Source organism: Corvus brachyrhynchos, unplaced genomic scaffold (genome assembly GCF_000691975.1).
Source record: "Corvus brachyrhynchos isolate BGI_N302 unplaced genomic scaffold, ASM69197v1 scaffold52, whole genome shotgun sequence".
Taxonomy (NCBI): Eukaryota; Metazoa; Chordata; class Aves; order Passeriformes; family Corvidae; genus Corvus; species Corvus brachyrhynchos.
In genome coordinates, this window is record NW_008237221.1 from 3,789,056 (window position 1) to 3,806,850 (window position 17,795).

The 17,795-nt window shown below is 39.6% G+C and overlaps 2 protein-coding genes across 2 annotated transcripts; one reads left to right on the plus strand and one right to left on the minus strand.

The window, feature by feature from the left end:
• The first annotated feature begins 462 nt into the window (after nt 1–462).
• Nucleotides 463–10,638, plus strand: GTPBP4 (GTP binding protein 4). Its single transcript, XM_017728925.1, has 16 exons — nt 463–667; nt 1,811–1,914; nt 1,992–2,128; nt 2,731–2,831; nt 3,234–3,326; nt 3,834–4,025; nt 4,108–4,173; nt 4,865–4,954; nt 5,305–5,415; nt 5,668–5,745; nt 5,854–5,905; nt 6,537–6,637; nt 7,500–7,697; nt 8,593–8,658; nt 9,773–9,907; nt 10,384–10,638. Exons 1-16 carry the CDS (start codon nt 590–592, stop codon nt 10,534–10,536), a joined length of 1,755 nt encoding a protein of 584 aa, XP_017584414.1. The 5' UTR covers nt 463–589; the 3' UTR covers nt 10,537–10,638.
• A 1,028-nt stretch (nt 10,639–11,666) lies between these two features.
• Nucleotides 11,667–16,720, minus strand: LOC103612082 (isopentenyl-diphosphate Delta-isomerase 1). The gene is made up of 4 exons (XM_008629665.2): nt 16,527–16,720; nt 15,431–15,523; nt 14,048–14,178; nt 11,667–13,492 (listed from the first exon to the last, which is right to left on the minus strand). The coding sequence occupies exons 1-4, from the start codon at nt 16,666–16,668 to the stop codon at nt 13,175–13,177; spliced, it is 684 nt and encodes a 227-aa protein (XP_008627887.2). The 5' UTR covers nt 16,669–16,720; the 3' UTR covers nt 11,667–13,174.
• Nucleotides 16,721–17,795: the final 1,075 nt, after the last annotated feature.

Sequence of the window (17,795 nt, forward strand, 5' to 3'; positions counted from 1 at the left end):
CCCTCCCGCGAGAGCCGTGGACTCGCCCTGGGCTGGCGCTGCTGGGCCCGGCGGCCCAGACCATGTACAGTGTCGGGGGGGTCCTGTCAGAGACGATCCTGAGCAGGGATTCTGAGGCCGCGCTTCTCCCTGCGGGGCTGTCGGGATGGCCCCCACAAAAATCCCCCCAAACCTGAACCGAACCTCATCATATGAACCTTATCGCAGCGTCTTTGTTCAAAATAAAGTCCTTTGCCAGTCTGAGGAAGGGGTTTTAAATTAAGCCCGGTGAGGGGAACTCCCCGCAGGGCTCGGACCAGCTGGGGCGGCTGGGCCGGGGGCAGCCCGCGGTTCTTTGAAATGGAATATGCAAACTGCTTATTTCTGCTTGTCCTTAAACATACGTGTCGAACTGTGGATGCACTTCACTCGTCAGCTGCTCCTCCACCAACATAAAATTGTTGCCTTTACAAAAACGTGACGTTTTGTGTAATTAATCATGTTTCCTTGATTGCAGGACTTCATAGATTTGACATTGTCAAAGACTCAGCGAAAGACCCCAACTGTCATTCATAAACATTATCAAATCCATCGGATTCGACATTTTTATATGCGAAAAGTCAAATATACCCAACAGAATTACCACGACAGACTCACTCAGATCTTAACAGATTTCCCGAAATTAGATGTAAGTGTTTTCTCATTTGCCGATTTCACTGTAGACAGTTCAGCTGATTTCCAGTAGACTTTACTGTGAGTAGTTGTGGGCAAAGCCTGTACTGCAAAAGTAGTATTTTCCTGCTAGGAACAGAAGTCTAGCCCGTGGATGGTCATTAGAGGTTGGATTTTATGAGCTTTTAGCTGATCAAATATGTTTGCTAGTAGTTGCTGTTGAATGAAGAGAAAATGGGGGGGTTTTTAAAAGTATGTTGTGTCTGCCTATTTCTTCTTTGTGTGTGCATATGGACACTGCACTTACGGTTAGTCTTCCGTAGAAAATACATGCAGAAAGCAAGAAATACCATAATATATCTTCAGGAGTTACTTTGACAACACAAATGTTGTTCTCAGCCCCATAAAGGGTTGCATTGGAAACACAGTATTAACTTCCAACAACTGCCACTGGATCCATGTGTCCAGTGGGACTTTTTTATGGGCAGTTTTCTGCTCATGCTGACATTGTCGACCTGTTAAATTGTTTTTCTTGATAATTTAATATCCAGTGAGTGTTGCTCCATAATTCGCAGAAATATCTTCTGGGGGTTTTTTTCAACATCACATGATGAAATTTCTTCAGATAAATACATATCTAGCTGATATACTCTTGTTTAAAAGATTTGCACCAGAGATGCCACTTCCTTGAAAATGTGAGGATTTATTTGGGCATTTAAAAAACCCTTTTTATCCAGTCTTGTATACCATTTTGATGTAGCACTCAGGAGAAAAAAAAGGAATTAATAGTATTGCTGTGTTTCTGCTATAATATTAATTTCCTTTTAGAGACAATTTCTGTTGGCTTCTTGAAGTTTTTTACTTGAAAAAAAGACTTCAAAGTTTGAAGTATTTTAGAAAGCAAAAGATCAAATGGAAACTCTGTATGAGTAAGTCAAAGATGTGTCTCCAGAAGAAATTCAGAGCGATTAAGGTTCATAGATTTAATGACCAAGCAGATTATTTTTCTTACATCAGATAGTAGTGAAAACTGTTTGGCTTTTAGCATCATTGTATTGCTGTACTGGAGAAAAAAGTAGAACTTACATAATGTCCAAGAAATAGTCCTCTTGAAGAAAGAAAACACGAGACTAAATTTAATACTGTGCTTTTGTTTTAGGATATTCATCCTTTTTACGCGGATCTGATGAATGTTCTGTATGACAAAGATCACTACAAGCTGGCTTTGGGGCAGATCAATATTGCCAAGAATCTGATTGACAAGTAAGGGGCACTGATTTCTTTGCTTTTGTACGTGCCTGGTGGATTGGTGGCTGAGTTCTGCTTTCCTGTGCCTGCAGTGTTGCCAAGGACTACGTGCGGCTCATGAAGTACGGAGATTCTCTGTACCGCTGCAAGCAGCTCAAGCGGGCGGCCCTGGGACGCATGTGCACCATCATCAAGAGACAGAAACAAAGCCTGGAGTATTTGGAGCAAGGTTGGTGTTACATCTGGGCTGAAAAAAGGCATGTGAATTGGATATAAAGTTTATTATGCTTAATAGCATATAGAAGAATGCGTTTAGTACAGGTTACAGATCCAGGAAACACAGAAACAGTTTTAAAGTCCCCAAATACTTACTTTATTTTTCAACAAAATAGTTTTCTCTTTGAGTATTTTTTAAATGGTATGGTATTAGTAACAGTGATAAAACTTTTTTCTTTGTTCAAAAGTCACAGCCATGCTTTTACTTACCATTCTTTTCATTAACATATATGTGAAAAATAATTGCTAAAGATTTTGCAAACACTACTCCTTACTTCAGACTTATTAGTCCTTCAGGTTACATTGCCTGATTTGGTGGAGTCATTCTAGCTATAAGACAGTGGTATTCATTTCTTAAATATTTATGAAATTTTATTTTTGTTGTATGTAGATACTTGGTGGAGTCTGCAAACTATTACACACTTTCATAAATGATTGTGTTACATCAGAAATGTTACTAATTTTTATGTAAAAAATTCAGCATATGTATTTTTACCCCATCTCAGTAAAACTTAATTTATCACAGATATTTTAAAACATCTTTTAACATTTCAGTGCGACAACATTTGTCTCGTTTGCCGACCATTGATCCCAACACACGAACTCTTCTGTTGTGTGGCTACCCAAATGTTGGGAAATCCAGCTTTATAAATAAGGTATGTGAGTGGTTTTTCCATAAATAATACTGAGATAACCATGTAATTAAAATAAGGTAACTTCTAAACAATTTGATATCGTGGCAGTGTCTGATGTGAGCAGTAGCAAGTTTAAATGTGTGAGGAGAGGTTGAATGAAATTCCTGGAGGAATAAATGGGAAATTATGATAGATTTCACTCTTTAAAGTCCTTATCTTTTCCAAAATAGCATCCCATTAGCATATTTTCTGACGGACATTTGCTTGCATTTGACAAGCATTTGCTTGCAGAGAAGCTAGAATAACCATTTTTTAGCTTTTTTTTTTCCCTGTGTAGCAAAGGAAGTCTATTATAATTATGATATACTGTTTGCAACTTCAGAAAATTTTAAATAAATGTGTGTGACTAAATCTTGTTTCAAGGTTACAAGAGCAGATGTAGAAGTGCAGCCGTATGCCTTTACCACGAAATCTCTCTTTGTGGGACATATGGATTATAAGTATCTACGCTGGCAGGTAAGAACTGTTACTGTTTTGCATTTTCTTGAAAGAGTGAGCTGGTTATAGTCTGATTTGCCTTTTTGCCATGGGAGTTGCATTTTTTTGTCTGGATGAGACATGCTGTGTGTGACAGCTGCTTGGCAAGGTACAGCATGCCAAATGAGGGCAGCAGTCAAAACCTGTTCTGAAAATGTACGTGTATGGGTCTGTTTTCAATTGGAGAGAAGATGGGAAATGGAATTACTGACTAAAGCCAGATCACTTTTTATCACTGTCAAATTCTGGGCCAGGCTGGGGCAGCATTTTCCCTTCCTCTGCAATACTTGGAGTGTTGGTTATGCTGAAACCTCATTCTTATCCCATTTCTCCATTTTCAGATTCTGTTTGGCAGAGCTCACAGTCCTATTTGTGACTGAAAGGAGAAAGTATTGCTGTCTTAAAAAAGACAATATTGATGAACAATCAAGCACGTGTTCTGCAATAGCTGATCAATAACACCTGACTTAATGATGTTAATTTTAGGTTGTAGATACCCCTGGCATTTTGGATCATCCCCTGGAGGACAGGAACACCATTGAGATGCAGGCTATCACTGCCCTGGCACATCTGCGTGCTGCTGTGCTCTACGTGATGGATGTGTCTGAGCAGTGTGGGCATAGCCTAGAGGAGCAGGTGGAGCTTTTCAAAAATATTAAGCCATTGTTTGCTAACAAGGTGTGTTTGGTTCACATTATTAATAAACCCCAGTGTTTTATAACATGGTAACTTGAATTAAGATTTTGCTTTTTCTTACCAGCCACTTATAATCGTTGCAAACAAATGCGATGTGAAGAGGATTTCAGAACTTCCTGAAGACAGTCAGGTTAGGATATTTCTCTCACCTCTTCATCTTCTGATGTTTACCAAAAATACTGTGTGTGTGTGAGTTGTAGATGGTTATAATTTGTACTGGGCAAAACTTACATGATATTTCTCTATTGAACTGCCCTAGTAGTGCAGTGGAAAGTAGCTTTTTGCAGGTCTTGACCCCATCTTTCTTTAGTACTGTCTAATGTAGATCCTTGCCTGAATATTGTAAATGCCAAACAGAAGGCAGGTTCTTAATAGTTTCAGAAATCTCTGATGCTGTGAGAACTTTCAGTTACTGCTGTAATTGGAAGTTAGACAGTAGCCTTACTCACTCACCAGTTCAGTGACAGTTCAGAGACAGTGAGCACTATACTGAGAGGTGTTGCTGAACAGTTGCAATAAAAGGTCCTGCAGACCTAGTTCTTTTGTATCTACAGGTTAAAGCACATAGAATTTGTGTTTCTCTTTTTTCCCCTTTTGGGTCATTTATAGGTGCCTTTTATAAAGTAGTTACTTGTTTATAAAAGAAAGAGACTAAATAGAACTGTAATTGTAAACTTTCTGTCATCTTTTTAGAAACACCTTCTAATAAAATACTAATACATTGCATGTATTGATACTGGATTAAGATTTCTGGTCTTAATGTATTGGTATAGAAAGAAATGCACAGGATGTTATTATTTGGGAAAATTTTTCAATTTTAGAAAATATTTGAAGCTTTTGAAGCAGAAGGATTTTCCGTAATAGAGACAAGTACTCTAACTGAAGAAGGTGTAATCCAAGTTAAAACAGAGGTAGGTGCCTTCTCTAACATTTTGCTTCACTTGCATGAACTTGATCTCAGTTAAACTGCATTATAGCGATAAACTTTAAAAATGTTTTCCTTGTTGCGCCTCAGTGAGCTTGGGTGAAAATGGAAAATAATGTCATAATAATTATTTTTAAATTGTGATTTTTTTCTGAGTCCTGTTAAAAACACGTACTTGCAAATGCATCCTCCCATGATACTTTTTATATAAAATAATTGGATGCTTTCTTGAGCGTTAGAAGTATAAGATAATAAGAGAGTGTGTCGCTAGATATTTGCGGTTGAATGCCTGCTGTGTCTAAAAGGCTTCATTCCTCACCTTACGTGCACTTTCAGGCCTGTGACAGACTCTTGGCCCATCGTGTTGATACTAAAATGAAAGGAAACAAAGTGAATGAAGTACTGAATAGATTACACTTGGCCATGCCAACCAAAAGAGATAACAAGGTATGCTACATGCTTGCACTATTTAATGTATTTCCAGTACTTCTTAAGTGGGAATTCTGTCATTGTTAATCTGTGAATAGATTCATATGATGAAGTTTTCTAATTTATTATCTCTAAGTGCCCTTCCGGTGGGAGCTTGGGATTTTGTATTCTTCAAAAATACATTACAGTGCAGCTGGTGATTTATAGCAGTGTAAAAAAACATTGATGTGAACTTCTTTTCCCTTTATTGTTGGGGTGGATTTATTCCAGGAGCGACTGCCTTTTATACCTGAGGGAGTAGTAGCACGTAAGAAACGCATGGAAGTAGACACTCCCAGGAGGAAATTGGTAAGTGGCATCTCTAAATCAGGAAATCAGCAGCTGGGTTTTAAATTTGCTGTATTAGTCCATTGCTTCTAAATTAGATGGTACCTAAAGCCATGTATGTCTTTGCAGGAGAGAGATATTGAACTTGAAATGGGAGATGATTATATTTTGGATCTGCAGAGTAAGTATGACATAAGAATTGGTGGTGGTAGTAGTAGTAGTAGTAGTAGTAGTAGTAGTAGTAGTAGTAGTAGTAGTAGTAGTCGTTAGTAGTAGTAAGCAGTAAACTGTGGCTATTCCAGCCTTAAGGGGGAATACCTAAACCTGATTCCTTTCGACTAAATGCCAGTGCCACCATTTCATTGCACACTATCCTTCTGTTCCAGAACTGGTGATCTTTAGTGGTGTGTTTTGTGATGTCACTTAGTTGTTTCCCACTCATGTCACAGACATAAAATGACTGGTCAGATGATTCAGACCAGTGATTTTTTCTTTCCATTCTGTATTGTAGTACTTCATTAATTTCTGATGCCCTCTTTGTTAAGAAAGTATCAATATGAAAGAGACTGCATGTATTGTGTTTCAGCTGGATATTTGTTGCCTAGCATGTCTTGGGGCAGTGGGTCATGCCATTACTGAATAATCTTTGGCAGTGGGATGGAGATCAGAAATATTTATATGGCAGAGGTGCTGCCAGATTCTTAGGGATAGGGCACTTCTTTTGTGTGTGTGTTCTGATTGTTGTTTTTTGTCACGGAACATTCTTTGAAATTAATTTTTGTCTCTTTATCAACTTTTGTTGTATTTTTAAGAATACTGGGACTTAATGAATTCATCTGAGAAATATGATAAGATTCCAGAGATATGGGAAGGCCATAATATACTTGACTACATAGATCCAGATATAATGAGAGTGAGTTTTCCATTTTTTGCCTTATGCTTTTCTTTCATCTTTATCCCTTATTTGTTTAATGTCAATTACTATTTGTAGATTAAAAACAATGTACAATGAGAACCTGTTCTTTTTTACATTGTCTGCACTTGTCATGGGAAAAGATACTATTTTTTGAATGATCACGGTCAGAATTTCAGAAGAATGGAAAATTGCTTCACCTTGTCAGAATGACGGTGATCTTACCTGTTCCATTCTAACATACGAGGTTTGCACTACAAGTTTTCTCTTCATTCTTTGACTACAGCTACAGAAATGTAGCTATCAAACTTTATTAATTTTTAAGAATATGAAATTCATCCATCAGATTTATGTTTATGGAGGAAATGGACTGAATGCTCAATTTGTAACATTTGTATTTAATAACAAGCACTGTTTGGATTTCCTGCTGGTTGCTAAGAAGGAGTGGTGAGTGCAGCCCACGGAGCCTGCCAGTTACGCAGTTGAGTTCCTCTGAATTGCTGGTGTTCTGGACTCATGCTGAACATTGAAAGAGAAGGGTTTTTCAGAGTCTGTTTCCAGAAATGGCACAGCAAGCACAGCTCACAGGATAGTACAGCTGCTGTCACACTCTGGGCAGCTTTGGGCAGCCACACAAATTTAGCCAAGTGATGATGTGGTGTGATGGAGTTAGTCTGCACAGGGCTGTGCCATGGGTTCACAGTGATCTCCATCACCAGCTCAGTTAGGTGTGGCTCAGAGGGTCATTATCAGATTATGTAGTTCCTTCTTGGGCTGTCATGGCCCAAGACCATGCAAAAATGTAATGTTGAGGATTGTAAGTCAAGGATCTGATCCCCATTTTATCTCTTCAAAATCGAAGAAACTAGAAGAATTGGAGAAAGAGGAAGAGCTGAGAGAAGCTGCTGGAGAATATGACAGTGAACCAGAAAGTGAAGATGAAGAAATGATGGAAATCAGACAATTGGCGAGACAGATCCGAGAAAAGAAGAAACTGAAAATCCTGCAGTCAAAGGAAAAAGACGTTCACGGTCCAAGGATGCCTAGAACAGCTAAAAAGGTGAGTGTAGAACGTGTTCTGTAACAAAATCCTGCAGATGTGTAACAACATCATGAAAGCATGTATCACTATCAGGTAGTGGAACTGGTGACTTTTTCTCATACTTGGCCCTCCCACTGCTTGCATTCTTCTGTCCTGGGAGTTCTGGTGACTGCTTAGCTGTGGAGGCCACACCAAGTGAGGGATAGTAGCCCTTTTTCTTGTGTGTCACTGTACACAAGTGCATCTTGTAAAATTCCATATATATTGCAGAAAAGGTTTTCAGTGCGATTTAGTTCGTGTTAAGTGGGTTGTTTCATTGTAATTGTTATTACTATCTTTTTGCTTTAAATTAAAATAATTATAAGAATTAGATAATTATTTAAAATCACAATCATGTAAAATTTGTTACGGGCCTCTCCCAGTTCTGGAAAAGGTCATGTGTCTTTTTGGAAGCCAGGTATCACGCTTTCTGATGGCAGAGTCTCTTCTGACCAGTCCGGGACAATTGCAAAGTAATAAACTGATAACTAGACACTTTGAGAAAATGAATCTAGCTGCTGTTGCCCCCAATAGCTCTCACCTTCTCCAGAGAGTGTGCCTTTTAGGAGAAAAGGAAACATTTTTGACCAAAATACCTCTCCTTGTCAGCTTCCCCCAGAAAGGCAATCTATTTATAAGATCTTTAGGAAATGCTGGGCCATTGCAATCCTGTGAAACAGAATTTATGGGTGAAGAAAATTAAGTTGCAAAAAATGAAATGTGAAGGTAGGACTTCAAGTATCTGCTTGTGGCTGTGATAAAGCTAAAAATATATAGTTAATATAATGGACTTGTGGTGGTGTATTGAGACAAAAGATAAGGTGGGACCATTCTTTTCTGAAAGAAACATGTTTTCTTAACTGTGTTTTTACAGGTCCAGCGGAAGGTGCTAGAGAAAGAAATGACTGATCTTGGACTTGACATGACTAATAAAGATGATGTAAGTTTTTGCTAATTAAACATAATATTTATCTAAAAGAGACTTAAATTTCTTTGAGCACAGTTGAAATGCTTATAATAGTTGGCAGAAGAGAGAGATAGGATCTATTAAGGATGAAATAGGAGCTGCAGATGATGCAGTTGGTACTGGAATTTTTTTAATAACATGAGCAAAGCACATAGGGTAAGCTGAAAAAATAAACTAACATTTATCAAGAATCATATATATATATGTGCACTGCTTTCTTGGAACTTGTGCAGGATTTGAGAACAGGCTTGGCTAAACATACTTCTTAATTTTCAAGTCTGCTTTGTTGGATGAGACTCTACTGTGTCAGAAATAGTATAACAACAGATCAGGTCTATTTTTTATAGTTCATTAATTCCATGAACTGTAATTGAAGTTTTTGAGGGCAGCTGGCATCTTTAAATGTAAGGCAGATAAAGTACTTCAGAGACTGGCCTTCAGGAGGCATTTCATTTTAACAGAAATAAAAAAAAAATTCATTTTGTACAGCAAATCCAGCAGTATCACAACTCCCTGGATCTTGAGACCTCTAATTCTTTAGCTAATCAAGGAGTTAGTTAGGAAACAAGGACTGTCAACACTACACATCTGGAGCAAGCATTTATGGTTCTCAGAGCTGCCATGCCATGTTGATGCAGGAGTGATCTCAGTGAGAAGGAATGTAATACTTAGCTATAACATGATAAGTTTTCATGTCTGAAAATCTTTATGGTTTTGCCCTTTACACAGGACACTAATTGGGGTAAGTTTCTTCATTGCTTTTTTGCTGTTGCAAAATTGCTTCAGTGTTGCTATCCATTAATTTGTATCTTTGTATTAATTACTTATGAGTCTACTCCCCCCCCCCCCAAAAACCAGAAAACCGGAGTTCGTAATTATGGAGGAGAAAAAGCTAATATTCACTGAAATTTGAGTGTTCCTGTAGGACAGAGAGGCAGTGACCAACAGCTGTCAAGATCTTTATGTTACTACGGAATAACCAATATAAATTATCACAGCAATCCACTTCCTGTTTTTCCTATTACTCTGATTAGAAATGCACTGATTGTTTCTGGCTTCCATGGTTAAATTATGTTTTCAATTTCAGGCACATTATGCGAGAAGGTCCCGCAGTACCACGAGGAAGCGTAAACGGGATGAGTCTGAAACCCCCAAGTCGGTGTCACGCAGTCGCAGCTGCTCTCGCACACCACGGGACGTGTCCGGCCTTCGGGATGAAAAGGTTTGTTATTTACCTGTATGCCAGCTCAGCCAGTGTGACTGTACCTAGACCAGCTCCTGGGAAACTTCACAGTAGGCTGGTTGGTTGTCCAGAATTTGTGTTCGTTCTCTCTGCAGCTTCACCATCTTTTCATTTGGACTCTATGTTTCTGTACTTCCTTCCAAAAAATAACATGTAATCATACAGACCAAGGAAGTGCATTTTAATTTTTGTCTCTAAAAGCAAATCTGAAGGAAAAATTATGCAAACTATGGAGTTCCACTGTTAGTAAGAGAGGAATTCCAGGGATAGCATGATCCTCTGTTAGTGTACTGGAAAAAATTTTGCTAAGGAGGGTTAGTGTCACTTGCAGTGATACTGCTCTAGAGTTGGTGTTGTCCTTGATAAAACCATCCAGGGTTTTTTTAAAGGTAAAGCTTGTTGCCTGAGTTACTGAGGAAGTTACTCTGCATGTTTGTTTGTTTGTTTTTAAATAGATGGTGAAGAAGGTCAAGATCATGGCAAAGAAAGCTCAAAAGAAAATGAACCGCCTGGGCAGGAAAGGAGAGGCGGACAGGCACATATTTAACTTGAAGCCAAAACATCTGCTGGCTGGGAAGAGAAAATCTGGTAAAACACAGAGAAGATAAGCAGTCTTCTGAATCAAAATTAAAAGCTAATCAAAAAATCAAATTTAAAATCAAAATTAAATTTATTAAAACTCATTTCTAGTCCTGGCATCTGTTTTGGTAGTACTTGGTGTTTTGTGTTAGTGGTTAAGATACTTCAAGTTCAGTGTTTCAATACCTTGATGGTGCAGTTCCAACCAATACCATGAGAAATTTCTCAATACTAGTGGCAGCCATTTATAAACAGACATAAAAAATACTTTCTTCCATGTTCTTATTCCTGATTTTCATGTATCAGTAAAGTATTTATATTTCTATACAAAACTAATTTTAAATAAGTTGAAATCTAGAAGTGTGTACACGTTGTTAAACTACCTTTAATGGCCTGGGTTCAGTAAGGTTTGGATTGCTGCACACAAAGTAATTCTTTATGATGAATTTACATTGCTGGTGAAGGCTGAAATTAGTGGGGAAGTAGTGGGACACCAACAAGGACTGCACAAAGCTTGTGTCTGTGCACTGAAACAGGGAAGAAATGCTGCCACTTTACTAAGATACAGGGTGACTGGAGGAGCAGCTGCAGTTCTGGTAGTAACCTGCCATCTGTAATAACCTAAAACAGCGTGGGCAGGGAAGGTTACACCTTACAACTTCAAATATTTCACATTAGTATTAATATTTCAGATATGTAGAGAACGAGGATCAGACTGAAATTTTGTCCCAAACATATGCTACTGCCATCCTTGGCTTAGCAAGACATTTTCCCTTCAGGACCTGATAGACAAAATTCTGTCTCTGCTCAAAATATATTGTCAAATGTGAAATATTTCCTTTTTGTTCCTACTTGGTCAATGGTTACCTAGAGGTTTGTAAAACGATGCATTATAAACTTCTGGGAGCCTCTGAGGAACTGTTAAGCAAAACTTCTCTTATGCACAGTATTTTTACTTTAGGATCTGCTTTGCCAGCTTTTTCTCCAAGCTGAACTAGAAAAACAGAACTTCTTTTCAGTAGATCTGTGCCCTGCTGCCCCACCCATATCGTGCTGCTTCAGTGGTGGTTAATGGGCAGGGTGGTGCTTATAGTGTGGCAATGACAGAGATTATTCTCCTTGTGCCTTCACATCTGAAAAGAAAACAACAGTCCAAGGGTTTAGGTAAGGTGTTTTAATTATAAAGTTAGATTTAAAAAGTATTTGAAAACTACTCCGTACCTACAGCTGGGTACCATGGCTGATAGCACTGAATTCAAGAGAGCTGCTACGTCACATCACTGTCCCCTCACCCGATATAATTTGCTTTGAAACAACACATCAGTTCTGGCCCACGTACAGACTTGGCTCTAAAACCTCTACGTGTTGAACCTCTGGAGGTGCTAGTACACAGAAACCTCAGTGCTGCAGTCACAATTGGGATGAGAAAGAGAAACCCCGACCACTGGAAAAAGTTAATTTTACCCCGAATTCAGACAGACTTGTTAAAACCACGGTTTACTTGCAATGAGAAGTGGAATGACAAACATCCTATTTCATCAGGCTCTGGGAGAGCTTAAGAAACCTAGCCTGAGTAGTGTGCTAACAGAAGAAATCACAAACTTCTTTGGGGATCCTCCCTCCCAAATCTGTAATTAAAATTGAAGCACCTTTAAAGTATTTGTCTCATTGAAAAAAGCCTTCCATGTTACTAGCAATTGACTGCAAGATCAAAAAGGATTAGCTCTGGTACTCTGGTACAATTTCTAATTAAATGACATCAAGACCCACTGTAAGCCCACAAATTGTCAGTCTTGAATTTTGGGGTTCAGTGGGTTTGAGTTGTCTGGGAACGACTATTACGGGAAAAGAAAAGCCCTTGTATCAAGATGCCTTTGTTTCCTGGAAAACGGAGAAGAGCCATTTAGTGCATATCCTGTCTCCAAAGACAGACTACTGGCATTAGACAGCTACCATTTACATTTGGTGTAATTAACCTTTTTTTTTTTTTTTAATTTAAGAGATGTCCAGTACTTAGCTAATCAGAGAAGCCTGGTGGGGAAAAAGACCCCAAACACTGTTTATTATCTAAAGTGTTATCACATATGTCAGCGCTTCAAAGTCAAACTCACTCCACACAGACAATCCAATTACTTAAGCTTTTATGGGTTTGGTTAATAATAGAGTACAGTAGCTGAAGAGATTTGCTTTCTGCAATTAAAAATAATCCTGATTACTTTGAATTGTTTTTTTTTTCTTCTGGCAACTGGTCTTAACATCACAGCAGAGCCCACAATCATGTGTAATCACTATTTAAGGCGTGGCCAAGTTCAGTGGGAACACCCCAGCTCTTCTGCTTGAGCTGGGCAGGAGGTGCCCAGGCTCCCTCCCAGGTGTGCAGGGCACACACAGGCTGAGGATCTTTCACCAGGCAATGGAGGAAGAGGAACCCAGGGGTTTCATGCTACTGTTACCCATTTTACATGAGATCAAGCTTAACCCACCCAAGAGAACCAAGGAGGAGGGGGAAGAGATGATGAAGAAGAAGAAAAAACCTTGGCTATAACAACATCTGTATAAATTAAACATGCCCCATGTGGACCAATTCTCTGCACTTAAGTCATGATTTATCAGTGTTAATAGGACAACACATCGTTGTTAGCCTTCAGCACCTTTCATCCCAGCTATTTACATTCGGTGTATTTTTTCATGCTCAACAAATTTGTTCAAGTTACTCAGGTTATCCCACCACTTAAAAAGAAAGGTCTCTGCTATCAGCTTGAACCATGGAGTAATCTTAACTTCATTCCTGGCAGCTTTGTCCAAGAGCTGTTTCAGTTCTTTCTGTGTCACGTAGCAGTAGCTTTGGATCTCGTTGGGGTCGGGATTCAGTGTCACATCCTTCTGCACAAACAAGATATAGTCTATTTCATGTTCTCCCCAGATCCCATCAGACTTGGCCTTGTAGTGTATTCGTGTCAGGTAGGAGATCTCTTCTGGAGTTACCTACAACCAAATCACATGTCAGAAGCGCTGCCAGACCAGGAGAATTGCACTGCTGGGCATTCCAGTACCATTTATCAGCTGGTATCCTCCTCCTTAGAAATTATTTTTTCTCAAGTGTACAACGGCAATGTACTTTTTCACAAAGAATCACTAGGAAAACAAAATTTAAAGTGCTTTGATGGCATGAATTGTACAGAATTTCTCTAGTCAGACTCAGCCTGTAATACTTGAAGTGTATTTCTCCTATATGGTATGTTTTAAATAATGTTTACCAGACTCAACTGCACACTCAGTGAGCACTGGTGAAGACAAACACTTGCACCTACCCCTTACCCCCAAGGAAAAGACTCGACAACTACTTGAAGCCAAGGTCAGAAACACATACTGACAGACCAAGTGTAAGCCTGCCCTCCAGTGATCTCAGAAGTTCACTCAGTTCTCTGCATCTCCAAAGATAAGCTCATTTTTAGGTTTGAGGCTGACTCTGTCTGCCAGACACAGTCTGTAAACTGGCAAACACTGGCAAGAATTCCCATTTCTCCCTCCTTCCTTTACCTGCTCCATGGGAATTCCCAACTCTGCTTTCAGTCGTCTCTGTGCTGCTCTCCGAACACCAATGGCATTATTTTCTTCCAGTTCTTGTGGATGGCTTAGAGGATGACTGCAACATGTGTTGGTAAAACAGTCTGCAAGAAGTTTGGATGAATCCATTTTTGACACTTATAAGGACTTAGGAAAAAAACCCCACAACACCAAAATCCCCCAGAGACAGAAGCCAGTTTTTCAACACATGACAGCTTTGTCTCTCTTTTGCAGAGAAAGGTCACAGAAGAAGATATTTACACTTCTTATTTTCCTTTACGTATTTTGCACTGGGATGTGCCTCTGCCAAGCACTGCTCAGCAGGTTAGTGTTTGATACACACGAGGACAGGCATTCTTGTCCCCAACACAACAACTTCGAGAGCTAGTCTATAAAGACCGTGTTTACCTCTCAAATGCCAATTAAAATTACTTTTGGGAGTTTATATGTTACAGGATATTGAAAATATTCCCAGAGCTTCAAGACCAGCTGACAGTAAGTAGAATTAAATACAAGGTTTATAACTGTGTTTAAAGGACAACCGATCCATACTCTGTTTCAACCTTTTGTCTGTAAAAGTCAAGCTCAAAAGCATCTAAAATAGAGATAGAATATCTACAAACCACACTTGAGCATTTTCACTGGTTAGCAGTGAAAGAAAAAATTAAAAGCAATCTCTTTACTAAAGATTCCCTTGGAAAGAAGAAAAAGATCTTCCTTCCTGAAGTTAGAAACACTTGATTTTGTTTTCCATTGAAAATTCTGCAACAGACAACCTCATGCTCCCTCCAGCATGTCTCATCTAAGCTATTCCTGTTTTATTCCCCTCCTTAGTTTTATGCCTCTCCATTTACATTTGTCAGCAATAGTTCAGGAGTGTTCAAAAGTCGTGCACTTCATAGTTTGGCCACACAGTCTCACTTCTGGAAGAAGTGTTTGTTAGGACAACACAAAGGTCCACAGATCTCCTGAGCACCAGAGTTCTGCTGCACATCAGCTTTTACCAGTGGAGTGGGACACACTCCACAGCTACCAGAGTCATTTCTTCAACTCCAACAAACGTCTTGCAGCAGATGGGGGTAAACACCACACCCTCTGCCCTTGCATCAACAGGATCACATGTCACAGAACAACCACTTCCCAAGAATATATATAACCATACACGAGTGCTCCCATTATCTCACTTCACCCACAAGATATCTTGAACTCTCAAAAGTATTGGAAGTAGGTCCTCTCCAAAGTAGTAAATTCTAAAACCTCATAATGAGTTACACTGCAGGATTGGATTGACTTTTTTTTTTTTTAAATATTGATTTAAATAAAACATTTTTATAAATATAGTGTTTCAGTACTAACCTGGAAATGTAATTTTTGCATTTGACCTCTGCTGCAGCAGCAGTTTATTTTCTGTATTAAATAAGAAAACACTAAAAGCTCGGTGCAGTAAACCTAAAAAAAAAGAAACAAAACCAAACAACAAAACGGAGATATTTCACAGAAGAGAAAAAAACATATGAAGATAGTTTAAGGGCATAGAATGGCCTCATTTTTACATAATCCAATCTAAAATTAATGTATGTTAAAACCCAAGGATTTGATAAATAACTCAAGAGCTATTATTCAGGTTTCTATGTCAGCTTATGAAAAACTATGAAATTAGAAAAGTGCCTAGAACAAAAATGCAACAGAGGAGTTCTTCTAAGCTCAGTTCACCATTCCGAATGTGCACATTTGGGCAAGCTTCCAAATAGAGCTTGGCATCCATAAATTTACAAAAAAAAAAGAGATGACTCAAAAATTCCTAAAAAACTGTACAGAATTTCAAGACCCTTCAAGCATCACAGAAGTACAAGGAAAATAGGCTCCATTAAAAACAGTATAATTGCTGTTTTCTTCACCTTTTGAGTCTGTTATTCCTCACTCTTCAGAAAGATGCCTTCCCCAAGTACACAAAAGGAGGTCACACTCTACTATGTGACACTGCTGCATCTGACCAACCTCAAATAAACCCAAAATCAGTTAAACCCTTTCCTATTAGCAGTGTTTGAAGCAGAGCTCTGGGTGAACTACTTCAAAATGAAAGCCTCTTCTACTTGAAAAGAACTCAGCAAAGAAGCAAACAGCATTCTTTATAAAAAGCTACACAGAATCAGATATCCATAATAGGAAAAATACTATTTTATCTTCAAAACGTGATTAAAAATATTTATCAAGCTTGTATGTGCAATCACACATTTCTCTCCTTTGCAACTGCCTCCAATTGAATGTTCCTCCATACTGCAGAATTTTAACATCAGATATTTTATGCTGGGGTGGAGGGCCCTATGGGAAGGTACTTGCTCTGGTTTGATCCAACACTCACTTGATACTAAGGCTTTGATTTAATCATGACTCCGCTTCTGAAAATATTTAATCAACTTAATGGTTCAATTAGAAGATAAGCAAGCCGTACCTTTATCAATGTTTTCATTCAAGTGACAGTTTTTCTTGGTATCTGCTCCAATCTTATTGTCATTTTCATCTATAAGGATGCACATCTCTGCCAAGAGCTGCACCTGCTGCTCATCCAGCTGATCTGTGTTTACTTCAGGCATCGTGATGGTAGCACACACTCTACTGAAGACAGACAATGAAGAGTCATTCACTAAAAGCAACATCCATAAGGTTCTGGGCAGAGTATGAGAAATAACCAAATGGCTTGTTTTTCTGACATGGTGTAAAAATTGCACACCACTCGTATTTTGAGAGAGTTTACACGCTTTTAGGTTCCTGAAATTTCCTATCTACAATACAAATCACATAGCAACGCTTGGCAGGTGCTTGAGACATTTATATTTCTCAGGAAGCCCTTGCAGCAGCTGCTGCAGGACAGCCATGCTGAGCCTAACATTTTTATGGGCTGCCAGTGGCAGCTGACTGTCAGCTGAATAACTGGACCGAATTCCAGTTCCAAATTTCACCTCGCCTCACCCCACCGCCTGTGCACGCTGTGCACACTAACTCTGGCTACATTTTTGACGCCGAGCATCCTGTGCAAGAGGATTTCTCCCCTCCACACGTCTGTAAAGGCTCGGTACCAGGGTTTGAACCCGAGGCACCTCCAAAGCAACACCTCCCCTGCCCCCAGCCTCTGCTGCCGTGGGCGTGCTCTCGGCAGCCCAAAGAATCCCCGAATGGGTCAGGTTGGAAGGGACCACAGGGGGTCACCTGGTGACCCTCCCCGCTCCATCTGGGTCATCCCAGCGCACACGGCACAGGATTGCATCCTGACAGTTCTGGACTATCTCCGGTGAGGGAGTCTCCACACCGTCTCCGGGCAACCTGTTCCAGTGCACGGTCACCTGCACAGTAAAGAAGTTCTTCCTCACGTTCAGGTGCAAATTCCTGTGCATCAATTTCTGCCTGTTACCTCTTTCTCGTCTTATTGCTCAGCAATGAGGATGATCATCTTGGCACCCTCCCATAAATATTTATAGATACTAATGATGTCCCCTCTCAGCTGTCTCTTCTCGAGACTGAACAGGCTCCGCTCCCTCAGCCTTTCCTTGTAAGATATACTCCAGACCCTTCATCACCTTCGTTGCCCTCCGCTGAACCCGCTCCTGGAGCTCCACGTCTCCCTGGTACTGAGGAGTCCAGAACTGGACACAGCGCTCTGGATGCGCCTCAGCAGGGCTGAGGGGCAGGATGACCGCCCTCGGCCGGCTCGGCAGCTGTCCCC